Below are 12,595 nucleotides of genomic sequence, written 5' to 3'. Positions count from 1 at the left end.
CTATGGGAGTGTAGCAAACTGTATGTTGTTACTGTACAATGAATCAGGGACTGTGACCAAAGATTAGCAGTTTCATTTATAAAGTGTGAAGTGTGTGACTTTGTGGAAACGCACGTCAGCCGAAGCCAAACGAAATATCTGTTTGTGGTCTTTGCAACATGGGAGCTCTGATACATGAGGCAGGTTTTTAGTTGGCTAGTGCACGATGAGCCTATAAATTGACACCGGCCAGCCAGACGGACATCTTTAATACTTCTCATACCGACCGTGTTTATCACAATGGAACCTCTCTGACATGTAAACTACGCAGGAGATAAATTACTCCTGTGATTAAGATGTGTTGAAATCAAAGTGCAAACACTGACATTGTAAACAGAGGGCCTTCCTCTGTCTCTGGACCCATGTGCCGTCTCGAGGGGTGGTACGTGCTCCAGCTAAGCCACGCTTGCGTTGTATATAGAAGTAATAGTTTCCTCCTAAGATCTTGTGTAAATATGATATAAGTGTTTGAGTATGGGTGTCTTTAAAGCGCAATCAGCCTAATGAATCGCAGGCTTCTGTTGGGGAGCAGCAGTTGGGATGAGTAATGCTGTTGGGTTAAAACAGGATAGGTTATTCAATTTTCGTCATGGGAATGTGTCGCTACCTCAAAGCCAAAGCACAATGTGAGAAAGCAGCAATTTATGTTAATTTCGTATTGTGCCAGAGAGAGAAAAAAAAAAAGATCAATAGAATGGAACAGTTGTACTTGACTTAAAAACGCCTGTGAGTAAGTACCTTGTTATTGCCAAGTGTGACAAATTTGGAGCGTTGCTGCAGCTCTTTTGTTTTGGAAATTTTGTTGTTCTTGTGACTGCGTTCAACTCCTGTTTAAGAAAAAAAAAAAAAAATGACCAGGGGGCTGCTCACGTTTCGCTGACTCGCCACGTTCCACAACATAATTTCCCCCCCTCTCGCTGAGAGTGCTGCTCAGCGTTCTAATTCGGAGCCTTAATTGCTGTAATTGGTAGATGCAAATTAACAGCAATTGGACTTGACTTGGGTCATAAATCCGCAGCTCAGAAGTTGCCGTATTTCTGGCAATTCAAAGCGGACCACCGTCGACAAGGGGCGCTTAACTCGCTAAATAATTGCAAGTTTCATGAATCATAATGGTTATGAATTCCCCCTCAGTACACACACACACACACACACACACACACACACACACACACACACACACACACACACACACACACACACACACACACACACACACACACACACACACACATAAGCCCAGTGGGACTTAAAGCCCCTGGGAGTCATAGCAGGCGGGTCGGGAAGCCACTGTGCAGCTTTGGCCTCTCCACATCAGAAGCACCACGAGGTGCTAACGGTGCATTTTGGAGCCACAAAGAAAGAATATTGAAACCTCAATTGAACAATGAATTGAATTTATGGACAAGTGATGCCTGTTGCACTAAAAATCTTCGTGCAAAATAAAATGACACAGCAAATTATGCAAGTGTTTCACATAGCCTGTGCTCTTATAGTTCAAATATACAGTAGTTGAGGTCTGCTCAAAACAAAGAACACTATAGCATATGTGTCCATACAAACCTAATTAAGCTGGACTCCTCCCAATTAGGCCTGAGATCTGAATGAAATTCCTCCTCGGTGTGTATGTTCCACCAGCAGAGCAGAAGCCCAGGGCCCCGTCTCTCTTAAACACACACTTCCAGGCACTTGCACACACATTTGCGTACACTCCTGCCTCTGTTGAACGTGTAAGCAGACATGTATTGCATGTGATTGTTGGGGGGAAATGGAGTGAAAAACAGGTCCGAGGGGTTGTGGGTTCAGGTTGCGGGTTTCAGAGTGACGAGATCCAGAAGCCGGCGGCGCTTGGTATTACCCTGCTGCTTCCTGCCCCTATTGGCCTGGGGCAGAGGCTGGGGATGGGGATGGGAGCTTGAGAGAGGAAGGTGGGAGGCCATTTAAAGCCAAGGGGCCATGATACACCCACGGCCCACAGGATCCCCCCCCCTCCCTCGGCAAGAGTCTCTAACACAGCCCACCGCTCCCACACTCCTACTGCCGGGCCCGGAGCCCCGACCAGATCCCACTGCGGTTTGTTTTACAACCTTGAACCACGGTTAGCCTTCAAAAAACCTTACCTCGGTAATCAGGCTCTGCCAAACATTCCACTCTCGCTCCTTTTCAACAAGCCCTCTCACTTATTTACCCATTGGTTCCATTCAGTGCCACTCTTTAAATGCATTTCACTTTATTTTTCTTGCAATTCAGTCTGGATGCTTTTTCCCAGTAAATCCCTCACTGGTTTCACCCAATGCCTCCATGGCATGCAGCAGTGTGAGTCTGCATGAGCTCATTTGCTGTTTATCAGTATATTCATGTGTATTAAGCTAAAAGCTGTGTGCATTAACCGGCGTGTTATGCATTTGCCCAGTAGGTTCCTCCTCAAATCCTATTACCACTTCAGCACACGTTCCCAAATCTGCTACATGTTAAGCACTCAGTCCTCCCACACGTCCACTTAATAACACAAATCGTGATTGATGCTCCGCCCGGCACATGCACAGACCAAAAGAATGCTAAACACAGGAACATAACTTGCAATTAATTGCCCATTTGTAAAATGTGCCCGCATATCTTCTGTTCAAAGGAATTTGGAACATCATTATTCCTCTCTCTGTGATGGAGTACCGGCAAATGGCTCTTGCATTCTAGATACATAGCACCGCCATGCCTCCACTCCTCCGTCTGTCGTTTCCCACTGCAGGGTTGGAGTTGGATGGAGGTTTTGACTCTGAGCCATGATATAATGTTGGACTGGAGCCCTCATATTTCAGCTCTGATGCGAAAACGGCCCAGTGGCTTTTTTCGGACTCAAATTGGGTTTAAATTGTGTCAGAAGAGGGAGAGATGTTTTTTAAAAATAATAGCCGTGGATGCCATGAAACAGAGCGTTCTTACTGCAGAGCTTTTGATCCGCTTTTTATAAATAGCAGAATTTTGTCGTAAAAAATAATGTTTCTGTGGTCTTTTCCTGCAATTAAAATAAGGTTGGCTTGGGAACAAGGGCAAAGCTAAGTACTTGTGTTTGAGAAAAAATTCTCTCTCTCCCGCTCTGGCTCTTTTACTCCCCCTCCCCTCCTTGCTTTTCCTCATCTGTGAAGGCATGTCATTTATGACTTGTTATTTTCATTTTTTGCTCCATGTTTCCCACATGTTTGTAGAAGCAGGCAGATGTCTGATAATGGCGTGGAGGGCCCAGCAGACGGGCGTGTTCCACCTGCCTCGCTCTCTCGTGTGTTTTCTAGCCGCTCCACGTACGTGGCGGGCAGCGCGGAGAGCCCGGCGCTTTCCCAAGGCATTCTCCGCTTCCTCCCGGGCCGAGCGGTGTGGTCTTCATGTGACCAATCAAACATGTCAAACCAGCCAGTGTTTTTCCCCCACATGTACAACAAGAAAATCTGGCTTCAATTATTATTGCACCCCAAGGGGAACTTCCAAAATTCCTCCCCTCCTCATTTGTCAGAAATGAAGCTCTCTCGTTTCCTGCGATTGGCTGAAATATGTCTTTTGATATTAAATCACGCCGGTTTCCACTGGCTGCATGACCAAGACAAATGTTTATCATATTTATTTATGTCATCGGAGATGACCCCGCGGCTCTGCAACGCAGGAGACTTGGCCCATCGACTCCCATGTAATGTTGATTATGAGTGAGAGAGTCTCCTAAATAAGCCCAAGTTAAGAGACAATTTGGAAAGCACATGAGGTAACTGTGGTTTGTTTAATGTGAAAAATACCGTTCGAGGTTGGGGAGGGTGATGGAGGTACTGTTACAAAAGCCCTAATGAATCTAGACTGACACATCCCACCCAAATGTTGCAGGGCTCTTGGTTTGATTTGTATTATGCTCTGTTGATAAATGTGGTTCCAAATGTTGATTAAGGATCTGTTTCACTTGTTTGTATGTCAACAAATCCAACTAAATCCAGTTATACACCTCTGATCTCCCATTGCCATTGTTTTTCTACTTGGTGCGCATTGTCATAACATCACGCTCTGGTAGAGGCCTTTCCAGTGCGGATGAGGGGTGGGGGGGCGCTATATGAAAATTGCCATTGACGTTCCCGAAACAAATAAAACCACTCATGCTGCCGCTACATCTGTAGCCATTTTAAGCCCTTATTTATACCATTTAAGCTCTCATTTGAATTCACCAGCACAAATAAACATATCATAACGAAGCGAGAGCCCTGATGTCATGTGCAGATGTCCAATTCTGATTATTCCTCCTGTGGAATTTCATCGGGATCTTGTCTCTCGAAAAAAAAAATAGATGACATCACTTTTTCTTGGCGCTGACGGGGGGGACTGGCGTTGGCTCGACTCGACTGTAACGCGCCGCTGCCCGCTCCTGACAATATCTCTACATCTCTCCTACCATATCGCAGTTTGTGTATACTCTACAAGAGTTTGTGGAGCCCGAAAATAGAAAGAGGGCGGCGGTAAGAGTCTCCAGACTACTGTGCCGTCCAGCCGGAGGTTTCAGCAATGTTTACTGCCAATGATAAGCTGGCATAAATCTGAACTTCTATAAAAAGGCAAATGATTTCACCTGAGGCCTGCAGGTTATTTATCCGAGGCCCTGGCTGTAGCAGAAGCTTTGATTTAGTCATAAATCATCCAGTAAAGAAACGTTGCTACTAAACCACTGAGAAGGGAAGAAAGAAGTCTGTAGTGGTTGGGGCCTGCTGCCAGAAGCTCTTTACTGGTTCAGTATAACAGACTACCTGCTCCACTCCTGGAGTCATGTACTTCTTTGTAATTGACAATAAAAAAGTACAGCCTGACCCAATGTGACCCCCACAACGATAAATAAAACCTGTTCATGTTTTATGCATTTAGGTTGGGTGGACCTAGACACCTGCTTGTTGCCCCCTGCAGCATGTAGTCTACCTCTCAAAGATCTGAGTCATAGCCCAGCCTGGGCTTCTTCTAGGATCATTAGCATCACTAGGTGATTTGTAAAGTGACTCAACCAAACAAGTGTTTCCCTCTGTCTTCCCTTCTAGACGCGCTTTGCACCTCGGGATCCTGCGCGACCCGGGTTCAGAGGTGGAGGACCGGCAGTATCAGGTGGACCTCCAGTCCATCAACATTGGAACGGCTCAGTGGGAGCAGCTGAAGCCAGAGAAGGAGGGAGCCAAAGGAGGTGTCTCCGCGGAGAGCGAGAGGAGCTCGCAGAACCCGGCCCTGGAGTGGAACATGGCCAGCAGGTCAGGAGGAGACTCTTCAGTATTTGCATGTTAAGGCTAAAGGGAAGACGATGCTGTGTGATTAATTACTTCAAGAAGACACCGATAATTCATTCATTTCTTGTTAATATAGTTTAATCAACAGAATTGAATTGAACTCTTTACAAAATTCCCTGTTGCCTCCAAAAGCGTTGAAAAACAATAATTCTTGTGAACCATTTACCTAGTCTGATCTAAATGTCTGTCTTTATGACTGAATTACTTACTTTTTAAACTGGTGGGGAAACAATTTTTTCATTAACTCACTTATTTCAGCTACAAGAGGCTGAAGTGCACTACTACCCCATGTTCTAAATTAATTCATGTTTTCTTCCAGGTGAATTTCTCCATGCGCTCTAAACACGAGATACAAATATTGTGTGTAAGCGAGTCATGTTACATTACGGTCGTGTAATCCTTTTGGCTCGAAAAGTATATTAAATCGGGGCTAATCTGTTGTTAGGAGAAAACATGGATGCTTTTAAACATGGGGTAGTGTTGCGCTTCAGCCCCTTGTGGCTGAAATGGGTACAACAACAGACACCTTTACAGCTAAATTATACTTACAAATAAAAAAATTCAGCCCACACAACCTTTTTTTTATGTTAAGATCAGACTTAGAAAATTTGTTTACTTGCCTCTCTGGGCTTCCGGAGTGAAAAATCTACACAGGCCAACTGTAAGCTAACCACCCAGCACAGATGGGCAGTGAACCAACGTGACTGAACATTCAATAATCCAAACAGAGCCACACATCTGTACCAGGACTTGACATATCAAACCAGGAATAAATGTATGTAAATGTATCTCATCAGTCTTGATGTGGGAGCAGCAGTTAGTTATTGAGTTAGCGCCCTATCATGGAACCTCTCCATACACAGTCATAATTACAAACCCTGTCATTTTTTTATAGACTCGGGAGCTAAAACAAGCACGAGTGTAACAGCCTGTTTGGCCCTGCATACTTTTTTTTCTCCACTCATGTTTTGAGAGGGAACAGGCCCAAACATTACAGAATCACAGGCAAGGACTGCAGATTTGTTCCCCATCAACTAAAAATAAGCCTCGTGGAAGAATGCAGTGCAGAATCAACACGGGCCTGATTGAGACTGAGTGCCCTCAGGTCATCGGAGCATGGAGGGATGCTGGCTGAGATACACACACCTTTCACACAAAGACACACTCGAGCATGCTCTCTAATGCACAGTACACACACACTGATATGTTTTTATGCTATTTTACAAATACAAAGATAAGACGTTTAATATGATAAATAACTGCTGGTGATGCTGAGGCTGAGCCCTCAGCTCTTAGAAATGTATCCATAGCAACCATTGTTGGATGTCACACCCCCCCCATTTTTTTTTTTTTTTTTTTTTTTAAAATGATCCTGGCAAAACTTCCTTATTTTCACTCCTCTCACAGATTAAGAAATATTTAAGGAACTAAGAAAGATTAACCTGGCAAAATCTGTTTCTCACCTGGTCTTAAGTCATAAAAACCGTACAGCAACAATTTAGATCAGACATAAGACCAAAATTAGTTCTGCTCACTTTCCTCTTAGGGCTTCTGTACACGAATAAGCCATAAAAAAGAATGTCAAAAGCAATAATGCATTTGAAGTTGTTTTAGTTTATATTTTAGTGTTAGATGTGTTCACTTCAATGCAAAGTGTTGATTTTTTTGTTTGAAATCAACTCATATTTATATAAACAAAAATATATATAAAATAACCAATGCTGTCTTCAATCCTTTTTCTTGGTCGGTTAAGAGATAAAATTCTTAAATCTGATTGTTTCATTTCAGTCATTTAGATCATACTTTCAACCGGAGTGACTCTAAATCAGTAAGCAAGGAGAGCTTTAGGTTTTATCATTTCAACAAGACAAGGGAGTTGACCTAGGGGATGGTTTTTCGAAGCACTAGACCACCCTGATTTATTTTCACTGTGTCCGTTCCAGGGTCTGTTGTCAAACAGCCCTTAGAAGTAGCGGCCTTAGACTCTACGTTAGCCTGTTACCCTCTTATTACTGCCTCTGATGAGCTCATATGAGCATAAGGCTTCTACTGAGGCCCCATCCACTAGCAATTTTTTTTTTCTACTCTCAATTTGTCTCGCTGTCGATGAAAACAGGGCTTTGCCGGCCAAGGCCAAGATTATCTGACTGGGCAATGAGGTGATATTTTGGGCTCACACTTTGGCCTCCAGAAGATGCCTAATGCCTTTTGAGTAGACTCAACTTTCTTCAGACGTACTACAGCTGCAGGTCTGGATTTCTGTTTTGTACAGGATGACCTAACATGTAGTTTAGGGGTTACGTTTCTACTCAAAGGATTGACACACAATATTAAACTGCAGCCAAGGTCACTTTTGTTTGACATTGACTCGCTGTCAGTGTGGTAGTGATTAATCACCTAATAATCAGAAGGTTTAACCTTCATCTCTTCTAATTTACCTGTTCTTTAAAGTTAAGATTCACACCAGTAAGTGCGTATGCTTCTGTGCGATCACGCCGAGAAGGTCAAAGTTGTCGCTGTCGTCGAGGGTTTTTTTAAACCCCACCCTCGCTCTCACTTTTAGCTTCCAAACAAATCATGGAGGTGGCTGCGGTTGCCTCCTCGTTCCTCCCTCTCCTCGCCGTGGCGAAAGCAGCACCAGAGGTTCTGTTGGAAAATTGGGCTTCACTTTGCGGCCGCATGCTGCACTGCAAAACCGCGGCCTCGGCCCCCATCACCACGGAGTCATAACCGAACGTGTGATTGAGAATGTTCCAACACACAGAGGAAAGGAGAGTCAAGTTCACAGCTCTACTTGTCCACTGCAATCACCCGCAGAAACACACCACCTCGCTTGTAACAAGTTTTGACACGCACCACTTCCAAAGTTCACACCTTTCCCTCGTTCCCTACATCGATACCCCCCCACCCCCTCCATGTCTCTCCAGTTTTGGGATCGTAGCTGTTTTTCGGGGGTTCAATTCCAGTAGTTGCGGATCTACTGTGGCCTCAGTTGGCTTCCTGAGGTTTATGGGTTTTTTTGCAAGGAAATTCCATCGCTGTGGATCCACTGACAGGATCTGTCCTCGTCGCGGCGTGTAGTTGCCGGCTAAGGAAAGACCCGTGTCACGGAGCTGTGAACTCCTTCCATCGTCTCCCCCCTCTTCCCCCCACGTCAGCCACCCAGTGCAGGCTTCCCTCTTTTTGCCCGCGCCACTGATAACTCTACTTACTGTTCACACTGTGCAGCTCTGTATGAAAACAGAGTCATTCTTTCCGTCTGCTGTGCTCCGCCGGTCCAGCCGCTGGACCCACGTATTGTTGGTAAACCGAGCCCCACCGCCTCCCGGCCCCGCTGGTGAATGATAGCACCTGTCCCCTGCAACGAGACACTCATTGTTTCAATCCCTGTCTGAGGGGGAGATTAGCCAACAGCAATTGGCCCCACAGATCATTTCACCTCCGAATTAGGGCCTCCCTCGAACTCTCTCCACGCAGAGAAATGTGTCAGAAAAGAATCCCTTAAGGGCACTGGTAATGCACATTTGTGTAGCAGAAGTGAATATGATATTGGTGCTGGTTAAGTACTGTACTTTAGGCCACCTAGAAACAGGGCCTTTTATAATCCCCGCCAACTATAAATATTGGAAGCCGTACTGCTTGATTGTTTTAATAGCAGCAGATGTGGCAATTAACACCACTTTATAAAGCCCCCCTTGTATATTTGTTTTACTGCTAACAAATGTTCCCACAAATATGACTTGATTGTGGGAATGAACATTAGTGGAAACGGAGAGAGTTGATGTGAGAAGGTCTCCATTTGATCTTGTGTATACAATTAAGGGGTGTTCTCAATTGAGACTTGTCAAATAACGTCTCACTCTGTCTCTGTAGCCGTGCGGTGTTCACGCACCAGGCTCAAATGTGTTAGAGCAGAAATGTTTTTTTTGTTTAAAGCTCACTTATGGGAATATTTCACAAGTCTGGCCTGCAAGAGAAAAATCCAGTTCAGCTTTTCATTCTACTGGTTTGAATTAAAAAAAAAAGAGTTTGATATGGGAGTCTGCCTGTCAGCTGAGGACAAAACAAAAAAAAAACATTGTGTGCCTTCGACTGTGTTGTGTTGACTGGTCATGTCCTAGGCAGATGGGAACAGTGTAACATACATTTTACAACTGGTAACCATAACAAGTTATTAGTAAATAAAGGTTGGTGGGAATGCTAGTGTTGCTGTTGAATCACATAATCACCGGAACTATATACTTTTACCGAGAATATCATTTTTAAAATGAGGTACCCAATCTCCAAATGTCCAAATTAAGCCCATCATTTCCCCCAGATATTAAGAGCATACATATGAGTTATGGAACCCGTCCAAAAGAGGTGTCTGCTAACAGTTTGATCCTGTCTGTGTCTCTGTTCAGTATCCGGAGGCATCAGGAGCGGCGGGCCATCCTGACGCCCATCCTCACTGACTTTTCTGTCCGGGTCACTGCCGCCCCGGCCATCATCTTCAGCAAGAGTCTGTCCCCTGACTGTGGACAGGCAGAGGTCAGTGTCCACCCAACACCACCTTTAATCCACCCAGGGTTTCACCTTTGTCCTAAAAGTAGTCATATTTCCTGCAAGAATGGATTCATATGTACTGTGGCAAGCTAGTTAAAACAGTAATGACAGTATTCAAATGTTAAGTTTAATACAATTAATGAAACAGTTCCTGAGTGTGTAGTGATTTGCTTAAAGGGATAGTTAGGCTGTTTGTGGTGGGTTGCCCTGACTATGGATTAGTACCTAATACTCTATCCCACTTAAGATGACCCTTTAATGGGAGACACTACTGGTGAATAAGGTTAATATTTAACTATTAGATATATCCATGAAACCTCACCAGTTGATTACTCACGTTAAGAACTTTATTTTTAGAATTTTATTGTATTTCATTATTATTATCAGTTCCTAGAAATGTTATGTTGATATATGCAAATGAGGCAATATCTTATTAAATATGTTCTAATTGGTAGAACAGAAACAGAAAATGTGAACATTGGATGAAGCCAGGTTTAAAATTTACAGTCAAAGGTTTCTAGCGAAGGAATTTTGGATATCTCTTTTTATCACTCCATAAATCAGAAAATTATTTCAACAGACATAAAAAAATTAAAAATGCCACTATGTTTTAGTAATAAATTGTGATATAAATCAGGCTATGAATGATATATTAATAATCCCCTCTGTGTAAACCTTCAGAATATAGATAGGAATCAAAGTGGAAAGTGTGGTATACATAAGTGCTACTGAACAGTCGAAAAAAGTCTGATTTAACATTTTTTTTAGATATGCATCGTAAAATTACATCCATTTTGACTACAGGTGAATAGGGTAAAAAAATGAACTAGGAGATATCACCATGAAACTTCCCCAGTTGATCTGTGACATTAACACAATAATTCATTTGTCTTACAAGTTTTCTGAAATGTTATGTTCAAATCTGCCAAAAATGATTTACCTCATGGTAATTTTTGGTGAATTTAGTAGAAATCTACAGAAGCAGAAAGACAAAGTAGTCAAATAAATGTTTTCCTTCCACCAGTCTGAGAGAAGAGATGTTGTATGGGCATGTAGCCCAAAATCTCTAAATTGAATAGTGAATGAAAAACAATGTTTTAGCCTGTAGTGTCCCACAGAGAGTCACAGGTTGCACATTTTTTTCTTCATCTACTTTGTCGAGGTTTGTTCACCACCTACACTTGACATTTATTGCCCTTTTGACCGCGATCCGTTACAACCATGATTGTAACCATTACTCTCACAGTCCGCTGTCCATATGAAAATAGACATTGATTATGTGAGATGTCAGAAGTATTTACTCTCTGCCTCCGCAACGTACAGTAACTTACTCATTAGGAATCCCTCCGCCCAGTCCGCCGTGTAATGGACGCTTTGTGACCCACACAGTTCAGACCCTCTCTGCTTATACAGCTGATGTTTTCTGGCACGGCTCCCTGAGACTTCCTGCCTCTTTGATGCCTCGTCCGTCCACGCTAACGCGCCCCCTGACAATGCGTAACAGCTAATCCATAGTTTGCAATGACGCACACACACACACACACACACACACACACACACACACACACACACACACACACACACACACACACACACACACACACACACACAATGTGATGTGTATAACTCCCTGAGATATAGAGATTCAGAGCCAGTAACAACACAAACAGGACTTTAATAACAGATTTTATCATAACATTTATTTCAAACTTACTGCTTTGAATAGATGTAAGTGCACTTGACACTCAAATGTAACAGCTGTTTTTATTGACTTATCAATGCATTCATTATAATCTTCAGTATAAGTTATACATTAACGGTCTACATTTTCATCACTGCTACAACATATTATTCTGTAACTATTATTGTGACCTGATGATATTATGACCTTGTGTGTTAGAATAACCACTGCTACTACTGATCCAACTACTTGTAATAATCATAGTATTCATAGGAATATATACATAATGTTATATTTATACACTGCAGTTTAAAAGTTTGAGATCTCGTGCCACAAAAGCCTTACCAGTCAGATGTTTGAGAGGACCACTCTCTATCTTTTATCCTGTGGAAAGTCTTCTTCTACTAATAGATCTTATTTAGTTGTTTACACAGAAAACAAAACGCTGTACAAAAGTTCAACAAGGCTGACGACAGAAAGTGACAAAGATCCCTCTGAACAACAGTTTAATAAGAATACAGGGAATCACCAATCATTGGTTAAAGAAACTGAAAGCTGAGCATCAAAACGTGTGCAGAATTAAACAGGAACAGCTTCCTGTTTCAGTGTCAAGTGTTTCACAATAAAGCAGCGTAGAACAAGCTGGACTGAACAAGCAACATGTATTTTCTTCAAACTTCACGATAGAAATAAAAGGTTAGTTTAGTGTTAGCACTATTGGAATATCAGCAGAACAAATCACTGTTTACATATCTTCAGTCTAACCACTGAGTTGACTGCAGAGCGCCCAAAGAAAAACACTTTTCTAAAATGTTTAGAGCCTAAATGCAAGAACTGTTGTGGTTCTATAATATTGATGGGCAGTTACGTTTTTCTGGACTGGAAAACAAATTCATAATTAAAGGGTATTTGGGGAAATAATGGTTATTTTACAAATGTAAATAACACATGTGGTATCTGAATTATACTTTGTATTATAATTGTACTTTTTGTCTCTGTTAAAATACTAGAAACAATAACAAAAAAAGTGATACTTATG

General features: G+C 42.6%; 1 protein-coding gene across 1 annotated transcript in view; it reads left to right on the top strand.

Annotated features, from left to right (window-relative positions):
* Positions 1–12,595, top strand: part of LOC129110086 (intermembrane lipid transfer protein VPS13B-like) — a 328,960-nt gene that overhangs the window by 208,829 nt on the left and 107,536 nt on the right. Inside the window, 2 exon segments of the mRNA XM_054622236.1 lie at positions 5,091–5,294; positions 9,734–9,860. Of these exon segments, the coding sequence (XP_054478211.1) occupies positions 5,091–5,294; positions 9,734–9,860 (331 nt within the window).

Source organism: Anoplopoma fimbria, chromosome 20, assembly GCF_027596085.1.
Source record: "Anoplopoma fimbria isolate UVic2021 breed Golden Eagle Sablefish chromosome 20, Afim_UVic_2022, whole genome shotgun sequence".
In the NCBI taxonomy this organism is placed as follows: domain Eukaryota; kingdom Metazoa; phylum Chordata; class Actinopteri; order Perciformes; family Anoplopomatidae; genus Anoplopoma; species Anoplopoma fimbria.
This window is presented reverse-complemented; position numbering and strand designations above follow the sequence as displayed.